Here is a 27,174-nt window from a genome sequence, read left to right on the forward strand (position 1 = left end):
TGTGGGGGGGGTTTTTTTTTTTTTTATAGTGATGTGCAGATTTGGTCCCATAAAGAAGTTGCAGAAGGAATTGTGGTAATGCGAGGAGGAATATCACAACATGGCCAAACTCACCTTTTTGGGATTCTTCCACACAATTAATAAGGCTCTCAGTAGCCGCTTTTTGTTTGAAGCTTATTATTACCACTCTTACAATATATATACATATACATATATATATATATATATTGATATGCTAGCTTCTTTTAGCCATGCACACGGTTTCATATATCTAAAATTGTTACTCCTGATCTGGCCGTGATGATCAGGATATATATACACACACACATATAATTTCCATATTTTAGGTACGTTGTAGATTGCACTTCATAACTAGGTTTTGTTACTAGATCTCTTATGTTGATTTTTCTTAGGAGTACTGGCCAATTGTCGGACAAATTAAAGCATCAAGCACCACAGACTTAATTACAAGTTACACACACACGCTGTACCCATGTAATAATATTGTGATTATTTCACCTAATTTATTGCATTAATAATGTAAGAGTTATCCAAGTACTATATGTGTATGTTAGAGATGGTGAACAACGAAACCGTATGGTTAAATACTTTACTAAATACTCTACCATAAACATACATTATGGGCCTGTTTAGTTCATTGATTCGAATTGAGATGTGACTTTATGTGATAGCTTTTTACCATAGTAAAAAAGTTAGATGTGACTGTTTCTGAGAGTTTTTTACTGAAATAAAATTTAAATTCTAAACTCAAAAGGTGAAATGAACGAGACCTATATATACACACACCAAAATGATTGCGAACGTATATAATCTAGTGATAAATCCACACTTTGGTAGTTGGAAAGGTAGTGAACGGGTTGGAGGACAATAAAATTTTCAAAATACCAACCTAAAACCCGACAATTTAGATGGGTTAGAAGGGTTATAGGCGGGTGTGCGGGAGGTTTGGCTGATGGGTAAATTTTTTGGGATAATTTTGTGACCTTTTTTTCTTGACGATATTTTTGGTAGCAAAAAAAGAAAAAAGGAATTTTATATCTTAAACAGTTAAACTTAATCATTAATCATATGCTCAAATAACAAAATATTCTATAACGTATGAAAAATAACAAAATATCTCAAACTACTTAATTATCGTACTTCAAAATCCATATAGTATTATACTCTATATATAGTTTAAATTTATAGTCCATAATTTGATACGACATAAACATAGTTAAAGGGAATTTATACAAAATATTAGTTAAAGTCTCAAAGCTCTAAAATCTAAGGTTTACAAAACAAATACACATATATACACACACATGGATACAAATACATGAAAGAAAAAAAAAAAAAAAAAAAAAAAAAAAAAAAAAAAAAGGGGGGGGGGGGAAAAAAAAAAAAAAAAAAAAAAAAACATAGCGTGGGATTGGGTTCAAAACCAACCCGCTCGCCAAGTGGGTTGAAAATTGACCCATAATAATTAAACGACTGATAACGTGTCCCCATTTTAATGGACGGGGCATTGGTTTTATGCACATCCCTATAGTGTTGTAAAGTTTAAATCTTTCCAACCCTAGATTCAAAGAATAAATAAATAAATACACTATCAAATGGATCTCACTGTGATTTAAAAAAATAAAAAATAAAAAAAAAAGTCTCACTGTTACGGCACTATTACGCGATACTGCATTATAGTTGAAAAATGTCAATCTTATTTAGACTAAGGACTGCATAGATTAAGAACTTAAACGGGGTTAGGTAGAAACACAACTACATTTTTAACAGTTAATTTAGCGAAAGACCAAAAAACAAAGGAAAAAAGAAAAAGAACAGGTACAATACTAATTTTGTAAGGAAAATGATACTATCGCAATAAAAAAGAAAAAGAAAGAGAAAAATATTTCACTACACATAATGTAACTGAATATTTCACTAATAAAGTCTCTTAACAGAAATTTCAACATGTATCTATGATCAAAGAAGAAAAACCGAAACTGTTAATATCGATATTTTCACCAACAAAAAATGAAGGTAAAGATATTTTTTTCCCCGGGAGAACCTGAGGAAGATATGGATACTTTTTGTACAATATCCACAAGTATTATATATTTTTTTTCATTCCTAATTTTACCCAAAATATGCGACGCGGATATAATTTCTACAAGTATATCCGCAAATTTTTCTTTGTTATCCACCTTATATATAAGAAAGCAGGCATAAAAACAAAGAATAATAAATTTAAGAAAAAATAAAATAAAATTTACATGTCTTGATATCTACTCACATTACAAACAACAACAATATATACTTTCGGAAAATTGATCAAGAAGAATTTAGAAGTCAATTATGTTATCTGCATTGCTTGTATGCAATTTAGAATATTGTGACTAAAAAAATGATGAATTAAGTTGTTGTTCTCTAATATATATTCTTCTAAAATTATATGTTCCTTATGTTTATTATGCCACAGAGTATATTCAATATTATTCCCAATCATATTTAACAAATAGGGTATTTTAAGCACCATTTGATTTGCATTCCATAAAATTTCACTTGAAGTTCTAATTTGTTATGAAAATATCCCTCTCGTTTTCTTAATTTTTACAGACATCAAACATAGACATTACCGATAAATATTTTTATAAATCCTGACCTTTAATGTGTTCGTCGATGTCATCATTTTTCTCATCGTTCATGTATCATAATAAATCATTTCATGATTGAGACGTAGTAATTTTTTTTTTTTTTTTGGGGACCAAAATGTTAAAGAATTAACGAGTTGAAGGATATATTCACTCTATAGTAACCATATGAGATGGAAGGTGTAGACTTGCTTCTACAGCCAAAATTTATAAACGTCAGTTAATGTTAGATTAATATGATAATGGACCTTTGTTCACCGTTATTATCCGCATTTAAGCCATTGAACTAGGTTTCATAGAAAACCTTTATGGATTGTAAACAAGCTGAACACAATTATAAAGAACAATCAAATAAAGCATTAGAAATGTAAAACAAATAAAAGAAATGAGACCGAGATATATAATAGTTCACTCCAATTGAGAGCTACATCTACTGTGTTCTTCGTTATCTAGATATTGTTAGTACAAAGCTTAGAAAAAGTACACTGCTCTTCCCTCTTCAAATGCTCAGAAATAACAGTACAGATGTGGGGATCGTAATCCCTTCTTCAGAGTTCTCCCCCTATATTAATAGAGTTCTCCTTTTTCTTCTAACCTCTATCGTGGGCCTCTACTACTACTACTACTCCGAATAGTTCACATTTAGTTTATGGGTTCATAATCATAATTTAAAATTAATTTTAATTTATATTATGAGAAAAAATACTATAAAGAATCACGAACTATGATACGAATTCTTACTCGCAGTCAGAACAAGTTTGTTGGTGGTTACTTGGGCAGTTATTAGCCTTGTATCGCGGAGTTGTGCCTTACACTTTTGAGGAGTCTTCGAAATATACTGGACCCGAGGCGTCTAGAGGATTTCGCCTTAGTCCGGTGGGCCTGGCATTCTCGACCGATCAATTGTTTGGGTTCGATCTTGAGACTTGGGCTCGATCACAAGCTTGGGCTCGACTATAGATTTGGGTTCGCCAAATCTGACACCAACAGACGGCATAGAAGTCCAACAAAAAATGCCATTCATCCCAAGTCAGGATGACTTGAGATTAGAGGTCCTGACCTGAGATTAGAGAAAAAGGCGGATACTTCTAATCCCGAGTCGGGATGAATATAGGTAACCCCTTAAATATCATGAATTGCATTGGCTTTGCACGTGTTGCCCTTGTATGGGTTGAGCATTAAAAAAAAAAAAAAAGTTAAATAAAAAGCTGGAAAAAAATTTTTCAACGACCCAGATTGTTTCTTTTTTAGCCATCCAACGACTAAATTGCACAGCTTATTCCTATCTTTTTATAGTCAAAAAGTTAAGTTAGAACGCAGCATACGCAAGGCTTTGTGGTGATTGGTAGACAAGGCAGTGACACATCTTATCATGATGGCGATTGGGCTTCTTAAGCAACACAACAAGAAAGAAAGAAAATTTATCAAATTGACTAGTATGGCCAATGGATAAAATTAATACCGACTAGTATGGCCAATGGATAAAATTAATTATTTGACAACAACTAATATTGAGAAACAGATGTTCTAGTACTGATTTATAATTGTTGTCTCACGAAGAAGATAAGATTGTATAAGAATGCGATAGTGAAACAAAAATTGCTAAAATAGTCCACCTAGAAATGTGGCATTAAAAATGAAAGCTTGGCTTCAAAAGTCTTGTCTCATGATGGCATATAGAAAAGCAATTAAAAATGAAAAAGGATACTTTGGATTTGGATTTTCTAAAATAGTATAGTTAATGGACAAAAGAATTCCATTATAAAGTACAATATTAAATTTCAACTTCTGCCGATAATAAACCCAACATTTTATATGACAGAAATTCTGGGTTATGACATTTTGATTTTTTGCATACAGATAATGGGTATTGGGTTGTTTGTCTAGTGGTTAGAATATCTTATTTGAAGGTTGTAATTTCAACTTTAATTTGTTGGGATAAATATGCCAAGACGTTAATGCAGTACATTGATTTGAATACAATATAGACATTCTGTGATGTTTGTTTATTTTATGGCAGATTCTGCAACCAGCCTGCGTATTATTTACATGCGGATCAAGATTCAGCTTTCAAGCCAATTTCTATTGAGTGTTGGTACTTGCTTATAACTTATAAGTTGAGGTGGCATTTGATCTGGGTAAGAGAACTTTATAGTATGCGTTTATTTATTTTTTTTTTTTTAGACTTGACCCTTAAAAGTTAATGTGAAATTAATATTATTTTTGTTTTGTTCAGTATTGCCGCTTTTATTTTTAATTTTTTTAAGTTGATTTATTTTAATAAAAGACAGTTAAGGCCTCGTTCGTTTCGCTGATTCGAGTTTAGAATTCGAGTTTTGCTACAGTAAAAAGCTCTCACATACAATCACATCTTAACTCAAATTCTAAACTCGAATCATCGAAACGAACGAGGCCTAAGTTCCTTAAAGAAAAAGACAGATATGATTAGAAAGTCAATAATAAAAATAACTATTATAAAAAGGTAAATTTGCATTTTTTTTTGCCTTTTTAATTTGGTAAATTATTTTTTGAATTTTATAAGGTTTACATGACAAAATTGATGAAATTGCTATTTTTTTTTTTTTTTAAAAAAAAAACACCTTCATGTACGCTATATGAGCTTGTTTGAAGGGAAAAGACAAATTTTAACACTTTAAAACGAACTGACATGATGTGTTCAAAATATTTTCATCTAAAATTTTAATAACCGTCACGATATAGAACAACTTGCCAATTCAAGGAAAAAAAAAATCAACAGTTCAACAAGAAAAAGAATCATAAAAAATAAAAGTGCCATGTACCCTAATCAGAAATAAGAAATCTAAATTTTGGATATTAATTAAGAACCTAACCTCCTAAATTTTGGATATTAACTCGCCCAAGCTAAATACTGCTCCCAAAGTCAATCAAGTAAAAATAAAAAAGAGATTTTAAAAAGCAGAATAATTCAGGGAAAGTGAAAAATTGATGCAAGTATTATGTACATGCTGAACTGAGAGTTATTCATTCCTCAGCCATCAAAACACTGTAACACACAACCTTCAATCTCCCCCGGGTTTTTTTGTACTCCGTTCATTTCCCTCTCTCTCATAAACACAAAGCTACATTGGAACTCTATAAAGCTGCTTAACTTATTTTCATAGTTCTCTTCTGTACAAGCAACAAACTCGTGGTATTCTTGCTAGCGACGTGAGGACTCAACAAGCACGCGGCTCTGGCACAGGCAACCGCCTCGCAACTATTCCAGAACTACCAGCTACTTTCAAGGAAGCAAAGAGACAGGACAATCTCGCTATCATCGGACTGGCCTTCACCACTTTGGGAACCACCACGAGTTGCTTGGCTGCGAGTTCCTCAGGAGCGCTGTGATACCCTTCAAGATCTGCTTTTGTAATAAGAACAGCATCTCCTGAGGGGGAGTATGCAGCTGAGGCTGGCTTTCTTCGGCTGAATTCTTGAACAGCCTATGTTTTAACATGCATTGAAGCAAAAAATTGAAACATGGTTCCAACTTTTGATGCTAGTTAGAAGAATTTGAGAAACGCCAACAACTAGTTGCTTTGGGTTTTGGATACAAAACAAGCGATATGACATTTTCATTTCACACAACAAATCTCATACCATTAGGCATCGAAACCTATGAAATCATTCAAGGATAAATAACATGAAAAACAGAGAAGCATCTAGCTTAAAATATAAGGAAAAATATATATAATATACCTTCCACTGAGATGGTGCTAGCAGAACACGGGGCCTTCTAGACCGCACATAATCCAGTGCAGCAGCTGGTGTCATGTTCTTGTATTCCACCTGCAAAATGCAAAAGAACTCCATTCAGTAAATGCTGATAACATTTTAGCCAACCCAACAAACAATTACAAATAGAGATCAAACCATCAATCTAAAGCATTAAATATTACCAAATAGCAGAGAACAATTGTTGTACTTCTACCACGACCGGCTTTACAGTGGACATAAGTAGTTCTACCGCAAGATGCATTCCCTGATCGACAAAAGGCAAATTTAGAAAAAAAATATATACATATATTTAACAACATACATATAGCCGCTACTCTCTATGCTAGCATAGTTGGACAAAATAGAATCTCTTACTGTGAATAAACTCCACAGCTCGGCTAATATCTACATGTGAAGGAGCAAAAAGATAATCTCTTGTAGGAATTACTAGATGGTCAATCCCATGGGCCTGAAATCATCAAATGATACATAAATTCAATTAACAGAAACAAACATGCAACCTCTAATGTTTCTTAATTTCTGGTTACAGGAAAGTTTCTTGAACCCTTTTTCCTTTTTTTTTTTTTTGTTTGGCTTAGAAAATTGAAAATTTATCCCAATTAGTTACTTAAATAATGACGTTACATGTACAGTACCAACAATCCTTTCTTATTGACAAATAAGGCTGATGACATCGTCAATTTAAAGATACATAGCCCACTTCAAGGCACTTGCGCATGACAAGTTATCCAAACTAAAAAGGCCTACACAATATATGACAATAATATAGTGATCGGTTATATAACAGCCTCCTAGTTCATTTCCTTATCTTTTTATCTTGGACCTTTTCTCTGGCACCATTCACGCATATATTCTAGTAGCCAATAGTACAAGCAAAATTAAAGAGAGTTTGATGGGAAGAAATATAATCCAATAGCTATAACCAAAAACCAAAATAATCATATAAAGAGAGTTAACGCACGTAATACAAGGATGAGGGAACCAATGTTTCATAAGGTTCATTGAGAGTGATAACACCACCAACACCTAGCCGCTTCAATCGCGGAACGTCTTTAGGAAATGGAACGGCGCCCAGCAAAAGGAACTGAAAAGAACATTATCCATTCAGTAATCAAACGCAATCGAATTCACAAATACTATGTCAGATAGAATTAAAGTGGGATAAAACTTGGGAAGAACAACTAAAACAGATTCCTACCCCTTGCAACATCTCCCAAAAAAAAAAAAATTTGAACAATAAGCTACAACAGGACACGCAGCTCAGCTACTGAGTACAGTCGTACACTCAAAGCTAAAAGTACAACGATTTTCCACAAAACTAAAGTAAAAAAAGTAGAAAATCAGTCCTGAACATTTGCGTCAAAGCCATCTTCATTATCTCAGGTCCCAAACAATTTTCTCGAAATAACATCAAAATTTTCACACTTGACTACAATTTCAGCATCAGCTTTCTGAGCAACCAAACAGAAACACAATCCAGCCGCTTGATCAGCTGCCAATAAAACTGGCTACACAATCAAAATCAGCTAATTCTCTCTAACCAAAAAAAAAGAAAATCAACAACTGCGATCAAAAGGCCAAAATATCACAAACACAGATTCAAACTTTTCCCCTAAGAAAATAACAAATATATATATATAAAACAGACCTGGTCAACTTCGTCCCACCATCTGAACTCTGTCTCGATCTTGTTCCGAAGCACATTATAGAGAAGCGTGGGATAGAAGAGGATCCGAGCGCCGGCTCCGACGAGCGCTCGCTTGGCGTCGACGCTCACAATCTGCGTCCCGTAAACGCCGTCATTCCGATCAGAGTCGACCTCGTCCAGTTCCTCGATCCTCATCAATTCTCCACACACAACCACAAATTTCAACCGATAACCCTAATCCCCCAACTGCGATCCAATTTCAAAAATAATTATCCACACAACAAATTACAATCACCAAAAACTATAACAACAAACTTCAAAAAAAAAAACACCTGAAAATTGAAGGAGGACTTCTTCAGTGATCGAACTGGATTGAATTACTCACCAAAGTGGAAGCATCAGATAGAGAGAATAAAACGATCGATAGAAGAAGAAGAAGAGCGAAAAGTGAAATAGGAAAAAATTGAGGATTGGTTTCTAAATTTTGGGAGAGAGAGAGAGAGAGAGGAGACTAGGAAAATTCCTTTGGTTTGTGTCCGTGTGTGAACACTGATGCGAAAGAATCAGTATCTTAGCATGGGAATCTCCTTCCTTTTTTATGTATTTTTTATTCATTTAAACTAAAACAGTAAATGCAAATATAATGTTACTATTTGCGATCAAAAAGGATAAGATGCGTATTTAATGTATTATTTTATTTTATGTTTCAATATATCTAATATCTATTTCTTTTATAATTATTACGCTTCAAATGTGTAAAAATAAAATTTTAATTTAAAAATGTCAATACAATCAACCAAATGAAGAGCCTTAAGACAAGAACTAATAGTCAATTAAATATTAAAATTATAATTAAGTATATTATATATTAGATTTAACACCGAAAATAATGTTAGACCATCTCCAATATAAATGTTAATGTTAATTTATATTTAACGTTAAAAAGTATGATATGTTATTTTCATTTTTACTCCGATGCATAATACTATTTAAAATGTTAAATATACATTTTTCTATAATAAGTGAACATTTATTTTTAAAATAATTAAAAAATGTAAAAGTTATAATGATTACATGAAAAAGTAAACATTTTAACCAATAACAATCAAATGTCAAATTTCTCATATGTTATATTTTGTGAGAAATTTACCATAAAATATAGCATATGAAAAATTTAGGACAATAAATAACATTATATTAGAGAATATTTTTTGTACACATATATTAAATTTGTAATTGACACATTAAGTATAATATTATATTGAAAATACTCTTATATTGGATAGTGTTTTTATTATTTAATTTAAATACTAAAAATTATCATGGACATTTAGTTTATAGATTTAAAATTATGATTCAGAATTATTCTCAATTTATGTATATTTTTTATAAAAAAAATACTATAATAAATTATAAATTATAATTTAAATCATGACACAAATTTACTAACTAAACGCACCAAAAGTAACCCACTGATTTAAGTATCGGGATGCTTTAAAGTTTAAACAGTCAATGGAGGAAAAAAACAAGAATAATATATATATATATATATATATATTTGACGTTGTAATTTGCAGCTGCCCACTTGCCCTTATAGTTTGGGTTAATTACTTGGAGACCCGACCAACCAAAGGTGAAGGTAATGAAGTAAAGGAGTGATGTGGTGGGGTGAGGTCCACCGTGGTTGATGATGGACTCTTCAACCTTACTTTGCGTCGTCTAGTCAAAAAGTTGTAAAGCTGTTACCTAAAAAAAACAAAGACAAACTGCTCAAATCGAAAAGTACTAAATATCACGTTTAGTTTATGATTTTAAAATTATAATTTATAATTTTATTTTTAAAATTTATAAAATTATTGATGAATTTTTAAAATAAATATCTTATAAGAGCGTTTACGGTCAGAGGCGGTTTTTTTGTAAAAATTACTAATCAAATTTAAAATATTTTTTTTTTCTTTCGAGCGGTTTAATAATTTTGACAAAAACTAAATTAAATCAAATCATTCATAAACGGTTTGAGCAGTTTAAGCTTAAAACTAAAAAGGTTTTATATAATTCATAAAAATTATAATTTATTAATTTATAAAAATAAAAATAAGATTTAAATTTGCAATATAACTTAAAAATAGTAAATATTTAAAAGTTCATCATTTAAAGTTTTAATACAAACCAATAAAAATATAATAGGGTGTATTTTATAAGTGTAAAACTTTTATTATGACTAATAAAAACTAAAATAAAAATAAAAATTTATATATGTATATTTTTAAAAAGCTTAAAGAGCCCAAACCACAAACCAAATCACTTAAAAAATTAGATTAAGAATTGACTAAATTGTCAAATAATTTAAAAATAATTAATAATTTGGTTCGGTTTGATTTAAATTGAGGAATTTTGATAGTGTGGTAGCTTTTTTAAACACCCCCATCGAACACACAAAAAGCTTAAGGGTGTAGGAGGACTGTTTGGTTGCCACGTTTTTCTTTTTTCCTTTTTCTCTCTTTATTATTGCGAAAGCATGAGGTAATGCGTAAATTAGCATATGAGAAAAAGTAAAAATTCTTTGAATTGTATTTTTTGGGTGAATTTTAGTTTAAAATTTTTTTTGATAGGACTAAAAAAATAAATTATCAGTAATATTTTATTTTTCAATCATAAAATTTATATCAAAAATTATTTATTCTATATTTTTTAAAATTTAATGTGATTTTAAACATATTTAACAGTTAAAAATTAATACTATCAGTGAAGAGACTTATCGAAAAAAGTCTAAAAAAACCAATAATGATTGTTTTCCACGGGTTTAGATTGTGGATTTGGACGTGAACCCGTGTTTAGGGTAGAAAAAAGAGACTCACTTCAATTCAAATGGGGGCAATGTGGCACTTTAAAAGTTCTGCATGAATTTTTTTTTTCTTTTTAATTTCTTATGTATATTGCGAAAATTTGTAGCCTATCCTTTTAAAATATGAACTATGTATGTGTCAGTCATCCATTAAAATTTGAAATTATGTACATCACGTCAATTAATAAAAGAGATTGCATTTATTAATAAAAAGATGACAATTCAGATATCACATCAATTAATAAATAAAAATTGGGATTCATTACTAATGAAAGACACATTATGCATATTGTCATGAAAATAACACTAAAACAACAATTTACAAAATAATAATAATAATAACAACGGGGCTAAAAGTATAAACAGGACGCCCGTAGTGCAGACTGGGGACAAAGGTGGCAATTACGGAACTTTCACATTTCTTATGGCCCCAATTTCCTCAACGATGAATTATAAAGAGGACATATTATTACGATCTTCAATGAAAAATATTATCTTTCAGCACTAATTGGCGACACATAATTACAAAAGTTTATTTAAGTTTGACATTACCATTTACATGGCACCTAATAATAATAATGTGTTGTGGGGGAGATTATTGGTGCTTGGTATGGTAACGTAGGGAAGAGGGCAAGTGAGTTTTGTTCTCAAAGAGAGAGACAAGCATAGTTGGTACTTGGTAGTGATGCTGGCTTTGAGATTATGGCCACAAGGCCAAAACTTTGAGCATAAACTCTTTTGGAGTCTAATTGGTTGAGAATCTTTAGATGAATATTTTATTGGCAAATGTTGCTATCTGTTCCCGATCCTCAAACTCTGCTCAACCCCCTAGCAACGTGATGGAGACTGGTTGGTGGCCAATTAGGTGAAGAAACTTTTTTTAATAACAGGAGAAACGCTAAATGCATCGAGTAATGGTGCGACTGTAAAATCTTAGTCGTTGATTCTCGAAGGTCATGCAATAATGAATGACCTTAAATTTTATATTCGTACTACTCAGTATGCATTTAACATTTCTCTAATATTGAATTGTTGAATCTTTCGATTTATATAGGTCCCACTTTTTTTTATTTTTTAGCGTTTACCTGAGGATGGATCATTGTCTTTTGATCAATATCTTTCGCATAAATATGTTTAGTTGATTGAGTTTGTTAGAAGGAAGAAAAAAAAAAACAAATAGACAAATAATGAAGCAAAAGAATAAAGGAAAAAGAACTGCAGCGAGCTATTCTTTTTGTGTTTTCTTGACCTGACTATTCACAGATATAATGTTCAATCATATGTTTGTTATTTGCTTTCCCTGTTTTGTGATCCAATTGCTCAAGCTCATAAATAATCTGAACAGTTCAAATGAAAAGAACTCGTTGATCACGAGAAACCCAAGAGTTGTAAACAAAAGATTTATTTTACTCAGTTAGTCACTTCAACACAAAGTTATGCTTCTTAAAAGTTGTAGAGTTGTGGTTTAAGAAGAATGATGAACTTCAGCCACGAAACTAGTGAATGGAAAAACCTTAACCAGTTTTGCCTGGCCTGTTCTTAGATTCTTGTAATTTGTTTTTGGGTTTTTTTAACGCTTTCTCCATGGGTTTTGGTATTCTTAATCACTTGGACTTTTTAGGTATATAGCAAAATTTTCCTAATCATATTAAAATATGAAAAAAATTTAGAATGTCATTAAAATAATTACTATGTCATTTTGTAGTACAAAGCGAACGTCATTAAAATAATTCTTATGTAATTTTTGTTATTTTTATAATATTTCAAAAACTTTTTTGCTAATTTGTAACTTTTACTATTTTGATTGGATTTTGGCCCAACATAGTTTCTGGATCAGAAACTTCTCATAAGGCCCAGATCTGGCCTGCTGAGAGTTATAAAACAGCCACATCCTAGGCCCATGATATTCTAGTCCTTTCACTTCCAAGTTGCTAGACTAGATTAATCCACAGAAAACAATCTCATCAATTCAAACACATTATTAAACATGAAAATTATATGGATAATCTTGAAAAATATTCTTTAAAAGTACATATGTCAGGCTTTTTACTCTTTATTTTTGATTCATAACTTTTTTAATCAAATAATTACACTAATAAAAAAATTTTTATCAAGAGTAAGAAATAAAGATCCATACTCATGTACTCACAAGAATAAATTCTCTATTTTTTTCAAATTATGCTTACATATGAGCCCATTGGTGGCTTAGCGGATTGGTGAATAACATAATGGGAACCAGAGTTCTTATCTAAATTGTCTTAAAAATAAATAAATAAAAATTAAAAAAAAACTTAGAATATTGTACCCGCAAAGGTATCTGTTGTCTCTAGTGGTCAAGACGATACTTTTCCATAGAAGTAGGACAAAACATGTTAAAAAACTCTCTTGTGTGACAAATTCCACGATTGGTTAGTTAGTCAAAAGAACGAAGGAGAAAAAAAAAAGTGTAATAGGCACGGCAAGAGTAGACTAGAATAGAATAATATCATATGTTTGAGATTCTACAGTTTAATTATGGCCTCATTAGCATCCTGGAATTTCTTAATGTCATTATACCAAAATAGATGAATGTTACCTAACTCCTACGTTTCTCAAAAGGATTCAAATTAAATATATTTGAAGTTAAAATAATCACCTTTAAAATGTCCCAAGTAAAGAATGGATCATGACTCCAAGAACTTTCTTTGTTCAGCCCAATTTCTTTGGGATTTTTTTTTCAGAAATAATAGAAAATAGATCAATATAAAAAGCTTAAGAAAGTATATAGGTCAACTTTTAGTTATATAAATTAATAGACCATAATTTGTCAAGTTATAGTTCATAACTAGATAAGTTATGGATAAACTTGTCAAGTTATGGTTCATAGCCAGACAAGTTATGGATAAAAATCGTGATTTATGGACAATAACTTGTCAAGTTATGGTTCATAACCAGACAAGTTATGAACAAAAATAATAATTTAACCTATTTATTAACTTACGTAAACTATTAGCCTATTAATTTTAATTCATCTCAAGTCTTGACCTATTTTCTTCTTTTTCTCTCTTTTTTAATGGAATTTCTTCGGAAAGTTGGTTGGTGGTGGGAAATATCCTGAATTTGCTGCCATACATATCTGCATGTGTAAATGTTTATATATGTGTATGTATGTTATTTGGTGTAAAATATGAAAGCACGCATTTTTAATAGGGGCTTAAAAAAAGTGGGAAACATCATTAAGGCCAACCCATAACACAGCAAAGTATTAATGGACCATATCTAGAGACATTGGTACCTACAACTACTTATCAGTACAGAAGATGACCACACTTACCTACTTTGCTTACATATCGTGCTTTCCCTAAGTGAGCATATATATGCTTAATATTACAACTCAAAATATTGTTAACAACATAACAGCCGGAACTAGATGTAAGCTTTCCCATTGTAACAAGAGGGTAACAAAGATCTTCGTTGTTATTCATAACTTATGTTACATTTAATTTTTACGTTTAACAAACTATGTTTTTCGGAATGTTACACATGTTCTTATGTTTTACAAGTGGCATAACAAATCGTGTTATGAATGGAGAACATTTTTAGCGAGATTTGTAAAACGGATGATTGATGTTGTATGGGCTTGGGATGTTTCCGCCATCACTTAAAATCTTGCCAAGTTCACAAGAGTGTGACTTTGATTCTCCGCACAAGTTCTGACACATAATTCAAAAATATTCACTGACAATTTAACCGTTCATTTTACATATTCAAATTTAGAATTCTAGTTTTACTACAGTAAAAAATTCTCAGAAACAGTCACATTTAATTTTTTTACTATAATAAAAAATTCACATAAAATCAATCTCAACTCAAATTAAAAAATTAAATTAACGAACTAAGCGACATGTAATATGTTACTCAATTAGCACTTCATTGACATAATTCTCTTCCCTTTTTCTTTTCACTGGTGCCTAACCTCGAAAAGGGTATTTGATTCCCTTTATAGGTGAAGTCATAATCAACTTTTACCTTTCTAGCTTTCATATATATTCCTTTCCTATATATTTGGTGGGTATCACAGGGAAAAACGTAACATGCAATTTAACTTGTTGTGGCCAATCTTTATAACTACACCTACTTTGCGAAACTTCCCACTTATGGAGTGGCAATAGAATAGGAATAGAGGAATCATGTGGTTGATAAAGATTCTCTAATTTGCCCTTCTTTTGATGGGTATTTTGAGGCTATGGATGGCCATGGAAGCTAGCTGCCATCCATTAAATTTAGATATCAAGGAATTGCATGCGCTTGCTTGCTTTGTCCTCACAATACCACATGAAGATTTCTTTTTCTAATCATGAGTTCTGTAGTGTACTTTCATCATGTGGGATTGGGAACATCGCTTGTCACTAAAAACTTCACGTAATAGAGTAAAATTTTAGATCTCGTTCATTTCGCGAATTTAAGTTTTTAATTTGAGTTAAGATGTGATATTTTTTTAAAATTTTTTATTGTAGCAGAAAAAAATTAAATGTGATATTTTTTTAGAGTTTTTTACTATAAAAACTTAAAACTAAAAACTCAAATCGGTAAAATAAACGATACTCTAATGTTAATTAATGGAAAATTAGTGGAGAATGTTGACACGCTGGGTTTGGATAAATTTGGCAGAGGATTTGACAAGAAATGAGATCAATTTGGATTAATAGGGATTTTTTTTTGGGTGAAAAAGAGTGCTTGGGTGTGTGTGTTACGGCAATATATGTAATGATCTTGATACATCTAATAATATTTGTATTAAGCAGCATAGTTATTTGATTGGAGAATTTAAATCATGATTTGAATCATGATTCATGATTCGTTATAGTATTTTTTCTCATAAAAAATACATATAAATCAAAAATAATTTAAATCACATAATTCTATTTTATAAATCAAACATTTTCGTCACTTCAGTCTTTTTAAAAAGTAACAAATATTGAGTTGACAATATGAAAATAGTCTCAAACGCTTCACACGAGAGCTGGGGCTCGAACCTAAAACTTCTCGCCTACCAAACCACCTTATTCTTAAGTCAAGCCCTACTAGGCTACCACGTTGGAGGTATTTTGGATTAATAGGTTGCAAAACAGGAGATAGCCTTCCAAGTGAAAGTGAAATTCAAACTCAAGTCTCTAACATAATGCAAGAGATTAGATTAACAATAACATACTAAAACCTAACAAAGTGAGGGTTATATTATTGAGGATCCTATAATTGTAGCATCAGTTTTCATTGCTTAAAAATTGGGCAAAAGCAAATATTGTTAGGAATATTGTTCTAAAAACATAAGATGTAATAGGATAATTATTATTTATTTAATAAAAGAATTTATTCATTATTTTATGTGCATATATTATTAAAAATTGTATGAATATCATTAAAAATTCAATGATTATTTATGTGACCTTAAATATTGTATATAAGTATTATATGAGAGAATATAATATTTAAGGATAATAATCAAAATGATGTTCGTAATGAATTTAATGAAAGTTTGGAATCTTTAACTAAAACATTACTAATACTTGCCATTCCCATTTAGAATGGAATGGTGTTATCCGCACTGTAAATATGATGAGATATTGAATGAGTATATTACACATGATGAGATTGACACAGACACAATATAAATTTCTGATAATTTCTGTTAAATATAGAAATTCTAATTAAGTCTACCGATAGTCATATATAAAATGATCTTAATCTTGAGTTATTAGCAGACTTTTATTTATGAATTTGTATTTTTTGATTCACTCGGTACTGATTCCGAGATGTTGAATTATATTCCTTGTATTTTGGAGACATGTTGAAGTAAGTAACCGGGAATGTTAATATACGAGATGGAATCCATTCCTTCTTGAGAAATAAGTAGATAAATAATTCTCTTAAGGATTGATTCGATACTTAGACTAGTAGGAACTCCGATTCATGAATTTGTTTTATGAGTCACTGTCCAGTAGATAATCAATAGTACTCAAGAATAAAGATGTAACTAGAGAGGTTAACGAATTTCACCTAGCTCTAATTATGAATTATTTATGGATAATTGATCTATATGTAATGACTATATCAAATGGACACTTTATAGTTTAGAAGTAAATTATATCTATAATTATAAGAGTGCAATCCCAAATTTATAATGAAGTAACTTTTAGAATTAATTAACTAAAGAGTTTTAATTAATTATTAATTTGATTATAGCTTGGAATTATAGGTCCATGAGTCCCCGCGTCATCCTTGTAATCTTATAAGACACTAAGGGCAAAATGAAAATGTTAGAATTATGAAATTCTAAATAGAACGCTCAAGAATAATTAATTGATAATTAATTATAAATTAAATAATGTGATTATTTTTGAATTTTAGAACACACATGTGAAAGAGTCCGCATGGTGTACACGTCCAGCACTGTGATAATCACTCGGGAATTCAGTTGCTTGCTCTTTAAGTTATCTAATTGACTTATTTGATAAGTTGTCCAATTGAAATTCAAATTAAATTAAGTTTGACTCTAATTGGAATTTGAATTTGAGTCAAAATTAGACCACAGGATAAAGGATAATTTTTTCTCTTTCCCAAATTTCCCTGTCTGTAATTTGCGCCAACCACAGAGGGTATTTTTCTGTGGTAACCGGCCCTATTGGATGAGAGAGAGAGAGAGAGGTACATAGACGATCGTCTTCCTCTTCTTCGAGATCCATCCAGCAGTCGCAGTCTGGGTTACACATAGAGGGATCAGAATCCCATATGAATTGACCATCAACTTTATTTGTGAAGATCTTAGATCCGTCTGCTGTGAAGCAGGCGAGAGGGACGTCTTCTTCTGTAGCAATTGGTTTGATCATTAGGGACGGAGTTGCGCTGGAGTTTTCATCAGGAAGTTTGAAGACAGTTTTTACCTGTCCATCTTCAAACCGGATGAATGTTGGATCTGTTGTATGAATGGGCTTCTGGTTCTGGTGCAACTTTTCATAGTTGGTGAACCATTCTAGAGGCATTAGCTTTGTGATTTCTTCTCCGGAGAGCTGCTTGGGGATCTGCACAATGGTTGGGATCTCATTTTCTCTTTCTGCTATGATTAGCAGAGTGTCTGGTGTGTGACCTGGAACAGGGAGATTGAGTGCATGATTTTGTAATCTGTAAATGAGCTGATGATGGAGAATGGCTATATATGAGGATGGGACTTGTTCTGCACCTATGATCTGGAGTTGGACTTTGAGACATGTGGTCAAGTTTGGATCCTTTAGAGGTATATTGAAGTTTGGGAAAATGGTTAGTAGAACACTACCAGCATGGAGGGTGGAAAGCGTGGTTCCTATTACAACATGTTCGTACTTGGTATACCGAGTGTCTAGGAGGGCCAGACGAACAGTAACAGGTAGACCTTTTCTGCCATGAAGGGTTAGAATAAGCCTGATTGCCCCAAAGTGGAGATGCGTATGGCCTTCAGCAAGCCACTGGGTGATGAGCTCTCTTGGGATCTCAAGATCAATGTATTGTTCTTGAGAGGTGCTGGGTATAAGACAATTATCAAGCTTTGAAGACTGAACGTATTCTTTAATGGTAGGTCTATTACTAGAGATAAGTTGCCTAATAGTACGACTATGTCTTTTGAAAACATTATATGGGCTTAACAAAGGAGGGACTGACTCTTTTACTATGGCGGTTTCTTGTATATAAGAGTATTCGACTAAGTTTTCTATTCTAGAGGAGAGAGATCTTTTACAAAGATTGGGGATAGAAATAGATGAGGATAACCTAGCGGGTTCTGGTTGAGTAGGAGTTTCCATTGTTTGGGGTTTTCCCTCTTACTCTTCCTCCTTCCTATTCCTTTATATTACAATCTTCTCCCTCTTCACAGGACTCTTGTGAAGTCGCCGAGCACTATTCCTATTCCTTTGGAGCGATTAATGTTCGTGATAAAAAATCTTAAGTTATTGACATAATCATTCGCTAGATAAATTTATTCATAAATTAATTTGATTAATTTATTAGTGCATAAATTAATGAATTTTATAGAGTATCTCAAATATTTGTTAAAAAAAATTTTATACAATATCCGTGAGAAAATCGTTCCCAAAACTAACAAATATGTCCCATTGTAGGGCCAAGGTTCAATAATTAAATATGATTTGTACAGGCTACAAGGACAGGGAAAAAAGGGTTCTCTATTGGTTAATGAAAAATGGCAATAAAAGTCAGGTCTCTCGAAGCTCATAGGCCAAGCCAGCTGGTGCTTAGTATGGCACTCTTCTTCTCATTAATGTGAAATAATAAGTTGGAAACTCTGTCACTACTCACTTATAGGCTGCTTCATCAAACTTAACCTCTTCGGAGTGAATGTTACCTAATCACAGTACAAGCTAAACCGGCTTTTGTTTGCATTATCTGAGAAATTATCATTAGGACACAGTTTGACAGTTGGCACTTGAAAGAGAAAAACGACATTAAGTGCCAGGGGAAAAAGAGAAAACACAAATAGCAAATGTTTCTAAAATGTTATATCCGTTCAAAATCACGTGAAACTGGTGGAGAGGTTATGATTTTAAATAAAGTTTTATTGATATAGTTTTTTTCTATATCGTAAAATTCTCCCCTCATCTTTGTTTTTTGTTTTTGTTTTTTTGAGAGATTCTCTAGTACACTTTTTTTAATCATTAATTTTACGTATTTTTTAATTTTTACTTGATTTTATATAAATTTGACTTATTAATATATTTACGTATTAGAGATTTTTTTTTTTTTTCAAGCTACTGAGGTTGAAATGAACCTTCGGATCAAATGAAAGTGAACCTAAAGGAAAGTAAATGAAAGGCTGCTGTCTGAATTGATTAATGATCCAGGCAAAAACCTTTAGCATTTAATAGTCTTGAAAGCAACATAACTGCTCTGCATATTAAGAGGTAGACAAATCCTTTTTGTGATTGAAAACTAGTTTGAGAATGTGGTAAGATAAAATAAATTTCCCATTAGTCATTGGTGCATTCACAATCTGCATATGATTGTGCAGCAACAATGGATTTAGCTATAAACAACAATTCAAGGCCTAGTTCATTTCCGATTTTAGTTTTTAATTTTAGGTTTTTAGAGTTAAAAGTTATAATAAAATGTCACATTTAATTTTTTTTACTACAGTTAAAAGCTTTTAAAAAATATCACATCTCAACTCAAATTGAAAATTCAAATTAACAAAACGAATGAGGCCCAAATAATAAATAAGTATTTTTTATTTTTTTATTTTATTTATTTTTAGTGCCTTTTAGAATTCTTCCTGACTCGGCCAACTAGTTCAAAAGTTCTCTTGCCACTAAACGCTCCATTTATTTTGGGGATTTGATCAAAGTATAGTTATCAAGTTTCTTTATTGTAAAAAAAAGATTCAAGAAAGGTGAAACGTGCAAGCCTGCAACTTCTAACTAGGATATATTCATTAATATGAACATTTTATTACCAAATAACATCAAAAATTATATAAGAATTAAAGGGTATGCAAATATGACATAATGTGAGAGTTAAAAAACATGTTAAAACACGTGTCTTTAGAATTTCTATTCCAAAATATCTATTGTTATTTCTTTATCTTAGTTAATGATTCTGAACTCTTCAGCATGATCTTCACTTATTGACCAGCGTGATCTTGAGTTCTTCACATCACTCACAAGTCAACAAGTGTACAGTACAACTCAACGAGGAAAAAATAATAATAAAGGAGAATATTATGTTGGGATATGAAAATATTATCTTATCGGTAGACTTTTGTGTTAAAAGGTTGAATTTCTATTAAATTATGTTAATTTTACATATTTTTCATTTTAATCAAATTTAACGTTCAAAACATACACTGTTGGTGAATAGTCTCCTTAATGAAAAGATTTAAAAAATAAAAAATAGTTTATTTTTCTGATATTAGAACTAAGAAGCTCTCAAAAAATAAAATAAAGGTTTGAAAACACCATATTAAAACAGTCACCAGACTCACCACTTCAAAAAAAAAAAAAAAAAAAAAACCAAAAACCAAAAACCCCACCATTTTTCCATCATTAATGCTGGCAACCTCACTTGGAACAACCCAAACCCAAAACTTTACATGTAAAACCATCAAAACAACCGTTCTTTTCCAGAAAGAAATGGAGAAGAACAAGATCAAGACAATAATACTCAACACCTGGCTTGTACTTCTCCCTCTCCTTCTCCTCCTCACTCACACAGTAGCTTTCAATGTTGGCGTCGGTGTCGGCGTTGGGGTCAACGTCGGCAGCAGTGGCGGCGGCGGAGGAGGAGGCGTTTGGATCGGCGGCGGTGGCGGAGGAGGAGGAGGAGCCACCAATGGGAAAGCACCATCTGGTTCTTCAGAGCTAGAAAACGCTTACACTGCTTTACAGGCATGGAAATCCGCCATAACTGAAGACCCATCGGGGATTCTCAAAACATGGGTCGGCTCCGACGTCTGCTCCTACAGAGGGGTGTTCTGCGCGGATCCCGAGGCCCAAATGGGGGCCCCACCGAACCCCGTCGTCGCCGGAATTGATCTCAACCATGCAAACCTCAAAGGCACTCTCGTCCCCCAACTCTCTCTCCTCTCCGACATCTCTCTCCTCCACCTCAACTCCAACAACTTCTCCGGCACACTCCCCGATACCTTCAAATACCTCTCGTCGCTTCTCGAGCTCGATCTCAGCAACAACCAGTTCTCAGGTCCATTTCCAAATGTCGTTCTCGAAATCCCGAATCTCATTTACTTAGACTTGAGATTCAACGGTTTTTCCGGTCCGATTCCCGACGAACTCTTCATCAGAAAACTCGACGCGATCTTTCTGAACAACAATCAGTTTCAAGGGGAGCTTCCGCAGAGTCTGGGGAACTCGCAGGCTTCGGTTATCAACTTGGCGAACAACAAGTTCAGCGGAGATATTCCCATTAGTTTCGGGTTCATGGGAGGGTCTAAACTTAAGGAGATTTTGTTTCTCAACAATCAGTTGACTGGTTGTATCCCACAAGGTGTTGGCATTTTTACTGATATTCAAGTTCTGGATTTGAGCTCGAATTCTCTGTTGGGTCATATTCCGGACACAATATCTTGTCTCCAAGAGATTGAGGTTCTAAACTTGGCTCACAACAAGCTTTCCGGGGTTTTGCCGGACCTTGTTTGTGATCTCAGGAGCTTGGTGAATTTGAGTGTTGCGTATAATTTCTTTTCTGGGTTTAGCCAGGAATGTGGCAAGCTGTTTTACCGGAATGTGGGGTTTGATTTCTCTCTGAATTGCATTCCCGGGAAGGATATGCAGAGGCCGCAACCGGAATGCTCGATTATTCCCGGTGGTAGCTTGAATTGTCTGAGGATTCCGGCCGCCAAGCCTCTTGTTTGTGGGGCAGTGTCAATAGGTCTGGACAAGGTTTCTTCAAGCTCGCCATCACCATGAGAAAGATTTTTTTCTTTTTCTTTTTGTTTTTTAAGAAAAGAAAAAAAAAATAGGTGGGTGAATCATGAATGGTTGTGGTATTGATTATAAGCAATTATGATTTAGGGCTACTTCCCAATTAATTTCTTTATGGAATATGAAGGGATCATCAAGAGTACCTAAAAGCTCATTTGTCCTTTGTATGGAACTGATATGATTTTATCTCCGGAGGCGGAGACCTAAGCAAGGTTTTTTTTTTTTTTTTTTATTTGGTTGTTGCTCGTATTCAGGTGAAATACTTAAATCACATTATTGACTACTAAATGTTGCAACTTTTTGTATGAGAATGTGATAATGTGATGTGACTCTCAGTGTCACATGTCGACCGATCCAGGGTTGTATAATATGTTTTATATGGATCTTTCTCTTGCGACAACAGAATTATTATGGGTTTGTCTGCTTCTATCACGGGATGTCCCAGAAATCTTTGTTTCTAAACTATGACGACGCTTTAGAAATTAGAAATTATAATCCGTCCTCCATTCGAAACCAATCTTTATTTATTTTATTCTTCACATGATAATCTTAGGACATATGATTCTTTAAGATTTTTTTGCCAAATTCTAGGACCAACTATATCTTATCATCAATATGAAAATCTTAAAAAGAATAAGCATATTGCCAAAAATGTGTGAATCTGTAAGACCGAGATTATTGTTTTCTCCTAATCTTTTTTTGACTCTAACTGGTCATATTTCGCTGTGTTATGTGTCGTGAAACTGTTCTTGTGATGTGTATTGTGTATAATTTTTCACATTGTTTTAACCTGGCCGGTTTAATTTAGGCGTACCTGTAACAGAATATACCTACATCAGGAAACCTTTTTTCCCCCCCTTATAATAAGACCTTGATACCCCTTAAAGAATAGTTACTGCTAATAAGGTGACTTGGCCGTTAAATTTTTTGAAAAGAATAACGTCAAGCAATCATATTACACCAATGCAGAATGTTGGTTGTGATCTGCTCAAGCAATATAATACATCGGATTAGGAAGTTTGAAGGATCGCTGGGCTACTGCAAAACCCATCAAGTCGCTCCATTGATCTCCTGAGCTCCCATGAATGGTATAACCTTCATTTACTAATTCCGATCTCTTCTCAGATTTGTAGACAATGGCCGGTTTGTGTTGATCTGAAGGTCCCCTATATCACAAGCTCAAAGAAATAAGCAACGCCACGGATTTGGTAAAATACATAAACAGCTAAAAATTCGCATCATGTTGTTTTGAAATGTATATATTATCTTATGTACCTTAATATCAGCCTCTCCCAGTTTTTGTAGCCTGAATAAAGAAGGTTTTTCTCTGTCGCATTCCTTTGATACTCACTCCGCCCAGTTAAAAGAAAAATCTTGAACCCCAACTGTTCTAGTTCGTTGTATAAGCTTAAACTCGCTGCCAGAGCAGGGGCCTCAGCCAAATCCACCCAATCATCGAAAGGTGTTTCGTCAAAGACTTCCGCTCTATTTAGAAAAGAAGATAGGTTTTAGTAACTTTGATCCGACAAATTTAGTCTAAAATGTTTTGTTTGATCAAAACAGCTTGGAGAAATGATGTACTCTGTAAAAGGAACATCAAAACAAGCCCAATTTTGCATCATAAAAAAAAATGAACGACTTTGAATTAAACCCAAAATTTTCATTATAGCACTCTCTGCTCTTAGATAAAGCACTCAACAGTAAGATGATGTGCAATTAAAATCACTAAAACTGTGAAAGCCGTATAACCCGGCTGCAAAATGAGTTCATATAATTTCTTGGACTAAAATCATCTTCAACTAAGTAGTCAACTCCTATTAGCAGTACGAAGGAGATATAGAGGAGAATATTCAACGTAGGATTAAAGCAGGGTGGGTTAAGTGGAAGAATGCTACGGGGAGTTTTATGTGATGACAATATGTTTTGATGTTCTATAGGACTGCAATCCGTCCAATTATGTTATATGATAGTGAATGTTTGACCATTACGAGACAACATATATTTAAGATGAGTATGACAGAAATGCGTATGTTAAGATGGATGAGTGGCCATACGAAAATTGATCGCATAAAAAATGAAGTTATTCGTAGTAAAATATGTGTAGTACCAATAGAAGATAAGGTGCAGAAAAACCGCTTGAAGTGGTACGGGCATGTCCAACGTAAACCGCTAGAAGCATCAGTTCGTGTTTGGGATGATATTTTTATACCTAATACTAGGAGAATGAGGGGTAGACCAAGAATTACGTGGACCGAAGTAGTTAGAAATGACATTCTACATCTAAGTCTTCAGGAAAGTCTAATTTCAAATAGAGCTGCGCGGAAAAGTGAAATTCATATAGCCGACTCCAATTAAATTGGGATTAAGATTTATTGTTGTTGTATTTGTTAAAAGTCTGAAATCAACATCCATGAAGTAAAGTAACTATCAAAGTCCATAAAACAAACAAAGACGTAACCCAACTTTTCCAAGAGTTAAAATGCACATAACTCCAAATCATAGGAGAATCTAGCTGGGACTAAACAAACATCATATGAAGATCCAAATCCAAGTGGTTATTCTAGGATTTGAAGCAAACAACATTTTTATCTTACATCCACAATGCACAAAGAATCTTTACTAAACGAGGAAACAATCAAGTTTTATGGTCCTATCTTTAATGTTGTGTTTGGAATAAAGATTCGTGTCATAGTTCGGATTATAATTCACTGTTCATTTTAATATTTTTCTCATAAAAAATACTAATAAATTAAAAATAATTTTAAATTATTATTCTGAATCATAAACGTTCACTGAGTTTAACTTTCTTACAACGTCAAAATGGCAAAAGAGAAAACATAAAAAAAAAAAGTAATCTTGTACGCACCCAATAATTGGTTTTCAAAATCATAAACTAAAAATCACCATCACAACACTATTTCTCCTAAGCGACATTTCATCGCGTCAAGCTTTGATTGGTCCTTTCAATTTACCAATGGCGGTTCAATCACATGGACCATCCCTTAGACAGCAAATTCGCATCACGACAAATACTTTTCCAAAATAATTCGACATTATATAGCAAAACAATTTAACGGCTAGAAATCGTTCTCGAGCTTACCCAAATCCGTGAGCCTCGTAATAGGGCAAATTGGAGAGAAGAGTCTCGTCGATGTCGAAAATCCAAGCGTCCTTCCCGTCGTCGTTCATCTGCAGAGACCTAACGAAGGCGAGAGAGTCGCCGGCGACGAACTCGGAATCGGAGCGGTAGCGATCGCCGGTGACGTAGTTCTCGACGTAGTTTTCGCACCTCTTGGGGATGGTGGGCCAGAATCCGGCGTCGTTGGTCTCGACGGAGAATCTCCAGCTGTCGCAGTAGAGGAGGTCTTGGTCGGAGACGCGGTGGTTCCTCGGCGAGATTTGGATGATGCTTTGGGGCAAAGCATTGGGGATTTGGCCGAGGAAGAAGAGGAAAAGGATCGCGAGGACGGAGAATCGATCGGAGGCCGCCATTGAAAGGGAAAACCGAGAAAGGTCTTCTTCGAGGGGAGAGAAGCGAAGAGATTTTCTCCCGGTTTTCGAGGAAGAGAGAGAAGGAGACAGAGAACGATTAGGCCTTTGGCGAGAAACTGGTATTTTTCATGTTAAACGATGTCTGTGACGAATGACGACTCAAGTAAACGGCGGCGTTTTATACGTTTTCTGTGGACGACGATCGGTCAACGCATAAAATGAATCTCAGGTGATCTTTGGCTTATCTTGATTGTTGTCTGGCTCATCCGACGGCTAGAAGTACTTGTGACTGTTGGGGGAGTGAGAAAAAAACAAAAAACGCATTAAAATGATTTTATTTTTAATAAAAAATAAAAATGAGATTATTTTAAAAAGACATTTGATTGATTTTTAAAAAAATTATTTTAAATATAATAAAAAAATAAAATCGTAGTGGATTATAATTATTAATTAATATATTATAATATTATTATTGAGTATTAAAAAATAAAAATTAAAAAAATAACTTTTAACCGTTTTTTTAATTCATTCATAAAAATTATTTTTTATGTTTTTTATTTTTATTTTTAAAATATTTGTTAAACAAATACGATTTACATACCTTTTTATTTTCGTGTCTCAAAAAACGTGTAAAAATATTTTTAAAGATAAGTAAAAATTAATTCTAAATGCACTCATGTATCGTGCAATCCTTATTTTTTGGTTTTTTCTTTTCTTTTAGCAAAGAAATACGACTTTTATTTTTTTTTTTAAAAATAAAAGTTAATATAGTCATTTGTGAGTGTAAACAGCTATTAGCGGAAAGTTCATTTGCAATTTTGCATTCTACTGTCCAATATAAATAAGAAGGTTGGCTGGTTGGGTATTTAAATGTCAATAAAAAATTTTGGGGACCAATCTACAAATAAGGGGTAAATGTTAGGGACCAAATTGAAATGAAAATATTGGTGAATTCACCTTTGAACACATTGTTATAAGATTTTTACCATTTTACTCTTGATTAATACTCTTTTGACTAAGTTTTTTAACTAAATGATATTAATCAAATGTAAATGGTGCATTTTAAAGAGTATTTGTCTCTTTTTTTCAATTGAAATTAGAGCACAAAAAAAACAAATTTAAAAGGAATTGGACTCAGTTGCTGATTTTTGTTTTCCATTAAAAGAGGAATAAATTATTCAATTCTATGTTCTTTGTGAGGGAGCTTGTTTTGATGATTAGTTGATTACCAAAATCTGATATATTGAATACCAAATCTTATTTACTTCTTTTTTTTTTTTTTTGCACCAAATCTTATTTACTTCCTTTTTTTTTCTTAAAACACAA

The 27,174-nt window shown here is 32.8% G+C and overlaps 3 protein-coding genes across 4 annotated transcripts; 1 reads left to right on the forward strand and 2 right to left on the reverse strand.

The window, feature by feature from the left end:
• Positions 1-5,519: 5,519 nt before the first annotated feature.
• Positions 5,520-8,586, reverse strand: LOC21390393 (putative dual specificity protein phosphatase DSP8). 2 transcript variants are annotated; one of them, XM_024175088.1, is made up of 7 exons: positions 8,441-8,586; positions 8,056-8,301; positions 7,369-7,491; positions 6,762-6,855; positions 6,569-6,651; positions 6,369-6,458; positions 5,520-6,112 (listed from the first exon to the last, which is right to left on the reverse strand). In XM_024175088.1, exons 2-7 carry the CDS (start codon positions 8,248-8,250, stop codon positions 5,846-5,848), a joined length of 852 nt encoding a protein of 283 aa, XP_024030856.1. In that variant the 5' UTR covers positions 8,251-8,301; positions 8,441-8,586; the 3' UTR covers positions 5,520-5,845. The 2 variants fall into 2 exon arrangements, with proteins under 2 accessions (XP_024030856.1, XP_024030855.1); XM_024175087.1 differs by having other exon boundaries at positions 8,388-8,586.
• A 12,310-nt stretch (positions 8,587-20,896) lies between these two features.
• On the forward strand, positions 20,897-22,769 carry LOC21390395 (leucine-rich repeat extensin-like protein 4). Its single transcript, XM_010112564.2, has one exon. It carries the CDS (start codon positions 20,965-20,967, stop codon positions 22,339-22,341), a length of 1,377 nt encoding a protein of 458 aa, XP_010110866.2. The 5' UTR covers positions 20,897-20,964; the 3' UTR covers positions 22,342-22,769.
• A 420-nt stretch (positions 22,770-23,189) lies between these two features.
• On the reverse strand, positions 23,190-26,086 carry LOC21390396 (acid phosphatase 1). Its single transcript, XM_010112565.2, has 3 exons — positions 25,457-26,086; positions 23,632-23,841; positions 23,190-23,522 (listed from the first exon to the last, which is right to left on the reverse strand). The coding sequence occupies exons 1-3, from the start codon at positions 25,846-25,848 to the stop codon at positions 23,345-23,347; spliced, it is 780 nt and encodes a 259-aa protein (XP_010110867.1). The 5' UTR covers positions 25,849-26,086; the 3' UTR covers positions 23,190-23,344.
• Positions 26,087-27,174: the final 1,088 nt, after the last annotated feature.

This window comes from Morus notabilis, unplaced genomic scaffold (genome assembly GCF_000414095.1).
Source record: "Morus notabilis unplaced genomic scaffold, ASM41409v2 Scaffold472, whole genome shotgun sequence".
Taxonomy (NCBI): Eukaryota; Viridiplantae; Streptophyta; class Magnoliopsida; order Rosales; family Moraceae; genus Morus; species Morus notabilis.

What these genes read in the sequence shown, in the direction of transcription:
- LOC21390395 (XM_010112564.2), top strand. Translation starts at nt 20,965, where the DNA reads ATGCTGGCAACCTCACTTGGAACAACCCAAACCCAAAACTTTACATGT.
- LOC21390393 (XM_024175088.1), bottom strand. Translation starts at nt 8,250, where the DNA reads ATGAGGATCGAGGAACTGGACGAGGTCGACTCTGATCGGAATGACGGC. An exon ending in AGCTGTGGAGTTTATTCACA is followed by an intron (nt 6,652 to 6,761) that starts GTAAGAGATTCT and finishes TTTGTCGATCAG; the next exon opens with GGAATGCATCTTGCGGTAGA. An exon ending in TAGCACCATCTCAGTGGAAG is followed by an intron (nt 6,113 to 6,368) that starts GTATATTATATA and finishes GTTAAAACATAG; the next exon opens with GCTGTTCAAGAATTCAGCCG.
- LOC21390396 (XM_010112565.2), bottom strand. Translation starts at nt 25,848, where the DNA reads ATGGCGGCCTCCGATCGATTCTCCGTCCTCGCGATCCTTTTCCTCTTC. An exon ending in TACGAGGCTCACGGATTTGG is followed by an intron (nt 23,842 to 25,456) that starts GTAAGCTCGAGA and finishes TTTTCTAAATAG; the next exon opens with AGCGGAAGTCTTTGACGAAA. An exon ending in TGGGAGAGGCTGATATTAAG is followed by an intron (nt 23,523 to 23,631) that starts GTACATAAGATA and finishes CTTGTGATATAG; the next exon opens with GGGACCTTCAGATCAACACA.